Source organism: Oncorhynchus kisutch, unplaced genomic scaffold (genome assembly GCF_002021735.2).
Source record: "Oncorhynchus kisutch isolate 150728-3 unplaced genomic scaffold, Okis_V2 Okis06b-Okis10b_hom, whole genome shotgun sequence".
Lineage (NCBI taxonomy): Eukaryota > Metazoa > Chordata > Actinopteri > Salmoniformes > Salmonidae > Oncorhynchus > Oncorhynchus kisutch.
The window spans coordinates 689,640-697,125 of NW_022261983.1; the positions used below are offsets into that span (position 1 = coordinate 689,640).

The window sequence follows — 7,486 nt, forward strand, 5'->3', positions numbered from 1 at the left end:
GGAGAAAGATGGAGGGAGAGGGAGATGGAGGGAGAGAGAGAGATGGAGGGAGAGAGAGATGGAGGGAGGGAGGGGAGAGAGAGATGGAGAGAGAGATGGAGGGAGAGATGGAGGGAGAGAGAGATGGAGAGAGAGAGAGAGAGATGGAGGGAGAGAGAGATGGAGAGAGAGAGATGGAGAGAGATAGAGATGGAGGGAAAGAGAGATGGAGGGAGAGGGAGAGGGAGAGAGAGATGGAGGGAGAGAGAGATGGAGGGAGAGAGAGATGGAGAGAGAGATGGAGAGAGAGAGATGGGAGAGAGAGAGAGATGGAGGGAGAGAGAGATGGAGAGAGAGAGAGATGGAGAGAGAGAGAGATGGAGGGAAAGGGAGATGGAGAGAGAGAGAGATGGAGGGAGAGAGAGATGGAGAGACAGAGATGGAGAGACAGAGATGGAGGGAGAGAGCTGGAGAGAGAGAGAGATGGAGGGAGAGAGAGATGGAGAAAGATGGAGGGAGAGGGAGATGGAGGAGAGAGAGAGATGGAGGGAGAGAGAGATGGAGGGAGAGAGATGGAGAGAGAGAATGGAGGGAGAGAGAGATGGAGAGAGAGAGAGAGAGAGAGAGATGGAGGGAGAGAGAGATGGAGAGAGAGAGATGGAGAGAGATAGAGATGGAGGGAAAGAGAGATGGAGGGAGAGAGAGATGGAGAGAGAGAGGAGGGAGAGAGAGATGGAGGGAGAGAGAGATGGAGAGAGAGATGGAGAGAGAGAGAGATGGAGAGAGAGAGAGATGGAGGGAGAGAGAGATGGAGAGAGAGAGAGATGGAGAGAGAGAGAGATGGAGGGAAAGGGAGATGGAGAGAGAGAGAGATGGAGGGAGAGAGAGATGGAGAGACAGAGATGGAGAGACAGAGATGGAGGGAGAGAGATGGAGGGAGAGAGCTGGAGAGAGAGAGAGATGGAGGGGAGAGAGAGATGGAGGGAGAGAGATGGAGGGAGAGGGAGATGGAGGGAGAGAGAGATGGAGGGAGAGAGAGATGGAGGGAGAGAGAGGGAGGGAGAGAGATGGAGAGAGATGGAGGGAGAGAGAGATGGAGAGAGAGAGAGAGAGAGATGGAGGGAGAGAGTGATGGAGAGAGAGAGATGGAGAGAGATAGAGATGGAGGGAAAGAGAGATGGAGGGAGTGGGAGAGGGAGATGGAGGGAGAGGGAGATGGAGGGAGAGAGAGATGGAGAGAGGGAAGAGATGGAGGGAGAGAGAGATGGAGAGAGAGAGAGATGGAGAGAGAGAGAGAGATGGAGGGAGAGAGAGATGGAGAGAGAGAGATGGAGGGAGAGAGAGATGGAGAGAGAGATGGAGGGAGAGAGAGATGGAGGGAGAGAGAGATGGAGAGAGAGAGAGATGGGAGAGAGAGAGAGAGAGGGAGAGAGATGGAGAGAGAGAGAGATGGAGAGAGAGAGAGAGATGGAGGGAAAGGGAGATGGAGAGAGAGAGAGATGGAGGGAGAGATGGAGAGACAGAGATGGAGAGACAGAGATGGAGGGAGAGAGATGGAGGGAGAGAGCTGGAGAGAGAGAGATGGAGGGAGAGAGAGATGGAGAAAGATGGAGGGAGAGGGAGATGGAGGGAGAGAGAGAGATGGAGGGAGGGAGAGAGAGATGGAGAGAGAGATGGAGGGAGAGATGGAGGGAGAGAGAGAGAGAGAGAGATGGAGGGAGAGAGAGATGGAGAGAGAGAGATGGAGAGAGATAGAGATAGAGATGGAGGGAAAGAGAGATGGAGGGAAAGGGAGAGGGAGATGGAGGGAGAGGGAGATGGAGGGAGAGGGAGATGGAGGGAGAGAGAGATGGAGGGAGAGAGAGATGGAGGGAGAGAGTGAGAGATGGAGGGAGAGAGAGATGGAGGGAGAGAGAGATGGAGGGAGAGGGAGAGATGGAGGGAGAGAGAGATGGAGGGAGAGAGAGATGGAGATGGAGGGAGAGAGAGATGGAGAGAGGGAAGAGAGACACAGGATTAGAGGAGAAGAAAGAGTGTCTTGGCTAGCCTTTATGTCTTCTGTCTTTGATACAAATTGCACTGGTGATCACAGATACAATCTGATCAATATCACGTGTGTGTGTGTGTGTGTGTGTGTTCATGCACTAATCGCTCTTCGAACCAAGCACAATCTTCCGGACAGAAAATGGCTGTACCCTCCCTCCCCCTCTGTCTCTCTGAAAACAATAACATGACATTTTAGGCCAGTGTTCATATTGTCTATTTTCTCGTTTTCATTGGTTAAAGCTACGCGCCACTGAGCTGGATTTAGCTCACTATATCAAGTTGTGTAGCTTGTTGTGTTGTGTTGCGGTCTATGTGACAGGTTTGTACAGGTGTCTCAGTACTGAAGCTGTGTTGGTTGTCTGCAGTTTCATATTATTCAATTGTCGAAGGCAGCATTATAATACCAAAATAACCTACCATATCTTGCTGCTGTCTTCATTCCTCCATCTCTTTAAATGTGTTTCTCTCTCTGCGTTCTGTTTCTGTTGAATCTTGTCTCCCCCATCCAGCCGGAGGAGCTGACTAACGTGTTGGAGATCAGTAACATTGTGTTCACCAGTATGTTCACCCTGGAAATGATCCTCAAGCTGACCGCCTTTGGCTTCTTCGCCTACCTGAGGAACCCCTACAACATCTTCGACGGCATCATCGTCATCATCAGGTCGGGGGGCCTGCCCAACACGACCACAGAATGTTACCAGAACGTTACAGGAATGATGTTACAGTTACCATGTCAGAATGTCACAGCTTTGGGATGTCAGTTAGAATGTTAGAATGATGGATAATGTATTGGGCATTGGTTTGGCATTGGAAGATTCTGACAGCTGAATGTTCCCGATGGTTTCAGTTGGGGTCAGAGGGGAAATTAGGAAACGTTGCTGTCTGGATTTGTGTCTTCTATTTTCTTCTCTTGCTTTCTCTGCCTGTCTCACTCATCTTTTCTCCTCTCCCCTCTCCCCTCTCCCTTTTCTCCTCACTCCTCACTCATCACTCCTCTCTCCTGTCTCCTCTCTCCTCACTCCTCTCTCCTCTCTCCTGTCTCCTCTCTCCTGTCTCCTCACTCCTCTCTCCTGTCTCCTCTCTCCTCTCTCCTCTCTCCTCACTCCTGTCTCCTCACTCCTCTCTCCTGTCTCCTCTCTCCACACTCCTCACTCCTCTCTCCTCTCTCCTCTCATCTCTCCTCACATCTCTCCTCTCTCCTTTCTCCTCTCATCTCTCCTCACTCCTCACTTCTCTCGCCTCTCTCCTCCCCTTTCTCTCTTTCTGCATCCATCTGTTTCATCCCTCCATCCATCTCTCCCTCTCCTCTCCAGTGTGTGTGAGATCATAGGTCAGTCTGATGGAGGTCTGTCTGTCCTGAGGACCTTCAGACTGTTGAGGGTGATCAAGCTGGTGCGCTTCATGCCAGCGCTACGCAGACAGCTGGTGGTGCTGATGAAGACCATGGACAACGTGGCCACCTTCTGCATGCTCCTCATGCTTTTCATATTCATCTTCAGGTATAGGCATGTGTGTGTCTGTCCCCTCTCCCTGTCTGTCTCCTCTCTCTGTCTGTCTCCTCTCTCTGTCTGTCTCCTCTCTCTGTCTGTCCCCTCTCTCTGTCTGTCCCCTCTCCCTGTCTGTCTCCTCCCCCTGTCTGTATCCTCTCTCTGTCCCCTCTCCCTGTCTGTCTCCTCTCTCTGTCTGTCTCCTCTCTCTGTCCCCTCCCCCTGTCTGTCTCCTCTCTCTGTCTGTCCCCTCCCCCTGTCTGTCTCCTCACTCTGTCTGCTCCTCTCTCTGTCTGTCTCCTCCCCCTGTCTGTCCCCTCCCCCTGTTTGTCTCCTCTCTCTGTCTGTCCCCTCCCCCTGTCTGTATCCTCTCTCTGTCTGTCCCCTCCCCCTGTCTGTCTCCTCTCTCTGTCTGTCCCCTCCCTCTGTCTGTCTCCTCTCTCTGTCTGTCCCCTCCCCCTGTCTGTCTCCTCTCTCTGTCTGTCTCCTCCCCCTGTCTGTCCCCTCTCCCTGTCTGTCTGTCTCCTCTCTCTGTCTGTCCCCTCCCCCTGTCTGTCTGTCTCCTCTCTCTGTCTGTCTACTCTCTCTCTCTGTCTCCTCTCTCTGTCTGTCCCCTCCCCCTGTCTGTATCCTCTCTCTGTCTGTCCCCTCCCCTGTCTGTCTCCTCTCTCTGTCTGTCCCCTCCCCCTGTCTGTCTCCTCTCTCTGTCTGTCCCCTCCCCCTGTCTGTCTCCTCTCTCTGTCTGTCTCCTCCCACTGTCTGTCACCTCTCTCTCTCTGTCTCCTCTCTCTGGCTGTCCCCTCCCCCTGTCTGTCTCCTCTCTCTGTCTGTCCCCTCCCCCCATCTGTCTCCTCTTTCTACCTGTCTCCTCTCTCTGTCTGTCTCCTCTCTCTGTCTGTGTGTGTGTTGTCTGTGAGGCTAGTCCCCTCTCTCTACCTGTCTCCTCTCTCTGTCTGTCCCCTCCCCCTGTCTGTCTCCTCTCTCTGTCTGTCCCCTCCCCCTGTCTGTCTCCTCTCTCTGTCTGTCCCCTCCCCCCGTCTGTCTCCTCTCTCTACCTGTCTCCTCTCTCTGTCTGTCTCCTCTATCTGTCTGTGTATGTGTTGTCTGTGAGGGTAGTAATGTAGAGGCTACTCCCCTCTCTTTCTCTGTCTGTGTGTGTTGTCTGTGAGGGTAGTAATGTAGAGGCTAGTCCCCTCTCTCTGTCTGTGTGTGTGTTGTCTGTGAGGGTAGTAATGTAGAGGCTAGTCCCCTCTCTTTCTCTGTCTGTGTGTGTTGTCTGTGAGGGTAGTAATGTAGAGGCTAGTCCCCTCTCTCTGTCTGTGTGTGTGTTGTCTGTGAGGGTAGTAATGTAGAGGCTAGTCCCCTCTCCTTCTCTGTCTGTGTGTGTTGTCTGTGAGGGTAGTAATGTAGAGGCTAGTCCCCTCTCTCTGTCTGTGTGTGTGTTGTCTGTGAGGGTAGTAAATGTAGAGGCTAGTCCCCTCTCTTTCTCTGTCTGTGTGTGTTGTCTGTGAGGGTAGTAATGTAGAGGCTAGTCCCCTCTCTCTGTCTGTGTGTGTGTTGTCTGTGAGGGTAGTAATGTAGAGGCTAGTCCCCTCTCTTTCTCTGTCTGTGTGTGTTGTCTGTGAGGGTAGTAATGTAGAGGCTAGTCCCCTCTCTCTGTCTGTGTGTGTGTTGTCTGTGAGGGTAGTAAATGTAGAGGCTAGTCCCCTCTCTTTCTCTGTCTGTGTGTGTTGTCTGTGAGGGTAGTAATGTAGAGGCTAGTCCCCTCTCTCTGTCTGTGTGTGTGTTGTCTGTGAGGGTAGTAAATGTAGAGGCTAGTCCCCTCTCTTTCTCTGTCTGTGTGTGTTGTCTGTGAGGGTAGTAATGTAGAGGCTAGTCCCCTCTATCTGTCTGTGTGTGTGTTGTCTGTGAGGGTAGTAATGTAGAGGCTAGTCCCCTCTGTCTGTCTGTGTGTGTATGTGTTGTCTGTGAGGGTAGTAATGTAGAGGCTAGTCTCCTCTCTCTGTCTGTCTCCTCTCTCTGTCTGTGTGTGTGTTGTTTGTGAGGCTAGTCTCCTCTCTCTGTCTGTATGTGTGTTGTCTGTGAGGCTAGTCCCCTCTCTCTGTCTGTGTGTGTGTTGTTTGTGAGGCTAGTCCCCTCTCTCTGTCTGTGTGTGTGTTGTTTGTGAGGCTAGTCCCCTCTCTCTGTCTGTGTGTGTGTTGTCTGTGAGGCTAGTCTCCTCTCTCTGTCTGTCTCCTCTCTCTGTCTGTGTGTGTGTTGTTTGTGAGGCTAGTCCCCTCTCTCTGTCTGTGTGTGTGTTGTCTGTGAGGCTAGTCTCCTCTCTCTGTCTGTGTGTGTGTTGTTTGTGAGGCTAGTCCCCTCTCTCTGTCTGTATGTGTGTTGTCTGTGAGGCTAGTCCCCTCCAGCTTCAGAAGAGCAATGGCCTCCTTGTTTGAGTGACAGGACTATAAGCAGTAGAGTGTGATTGATGGAGAGGAGAGCAATAACAGCGAGCATTCCCCTGGTGTTCATCGAGACACGAGTATAAACACACACACACACGCTGCAGCACTGCAATCTCACATAAGTGCACTGAGCAGATGGTAGCGGGCTAGCGATGGAGTGAGCTAACAGACTCCCACAACCTATCTATCTTCCCACTGTAGATTTGTGAATGTTATTGATCCCTGCTGCCGCTCCTGAAGGCACTATGGGTATTGTATCCACTGTGGTGTGTTACAGTGTTTCCATTCACAACCCTTCCCTTGTCACTGGTTAGAAGAAGCTCTGAGGCGCTACTTCTCCATGTAGGAAGTGTATGTTTTCATAACCAGAAGCCCCAAATACACAGCTCACTGTTTTCCTGTGTGGGGGGAGGGTGTGTGTGTGTGTGTGTGTGTGTGTGTGTGTGTGTGTGTGTGTGTGTGTGTGTGTGTGTGTGTGTGTGTGTGTGTGTGTGTGTGTGTGTGTGTGTGTGTGTGTGTGTGTGTGTGTGTGTGTGTGTGTGTGTGTGTGTGTGTGTGTGTGTGTGTGTGTGTGTGTGTGTGTTAGGCGTATCATGCTGCAACTAATGTATGTTACTGTTTATAGTTGACAATTCTCTGTCCTATTCCAGTATCCTGGGGATGCACATCTTTGGCTGTAAGTTCAGTCTGAAGACAGACACTGGAGACACTGTTCCTGACAGGAAGAACTTTGACTCTCTACTGTGGGCCATTGTCACTGTGTTTCAGGTATAGAACACACACAAACACACACATATGCAAATGCATAGAAAGTGCATGCACGCACACACAAACACACACACACACACTGGCGGAAACACACACACAGGCAGAAACACAAACACACAAACACACACATTCAGTTGCATTCACATGCAACTCAATGTGGTTTCTCCTGGACATTTCGAAAGGGGTACCACAAAGATATATTTCAGGCCCAGTTCAGTTCATTTATGTGAATGGCAAAGCTGTATAAGCTGTATAACTTCATCTATATGCTGTATTCCCCAGATTCTGACTCAGGAAGACTGGAACATGGTGCTGTATAATGGAATGGCCTCCACCTCTCCCTGTGCTGCTCTCTACTTTGTGGCTCTAATGACCTTTGGCAACTACGTCCTCTTCAACCTGCTGGTGGCCATCTTGGTAGAGGGCTTTCAGGCTGAGGTCAGACCACAGATTTTGTAACTTTGATTAGTCCTCCATTGTTGGTGAATTTACACTCACAGGCTCTAGTTAAACTGTCTGTCAGAGATACATGAATCATTAATGAGACAGGCAAGGGTGGTCTCAGTCTCAAGGATGTGGTAACCTGTTCTGATTGGATAGAGCTCTTAGCTAAAGAGCAGATTGGGCACTTAAGAAACTGACTCTGACTGCCTGGATCTGTAGTAAATCAAGGCTGGGATAAAACTTTAAAAGTCACTTAGCTGGCCTACCTCTCGGATACTTTCAGAATGAGGCCAGGTAAGACTGACGTTTTCTATTTAA

The 7,486-nt window shown here is 50.9% G+C and overlaps 1 protein-coding gene across 1 annotated transcript in view; it reads left to right on the forward strand.

Moving 5' to 3' along the window:
• Positions 1–7,486, forward strand: part of LOC109884752 (voltage-dependent T-type calcium channel subunit alpha-1I-like) — a 287,147-nt gene that overhangs the window by 198,467 nt on the left and 81,194 nt on the right. The window contains 4 exon segments of the mRNA XM_031813726.1: positions 2,535–2,686; positions 3,339–3,524; positions 6,607–6,724; positions 7,007–7,162. Coding sequence (XP_031669586.1) covers positions 2,535–2,686; positions 3,339–3,524; positions 6,607–6,724; positions 7,007–7,162 — 612 coding nt within the window.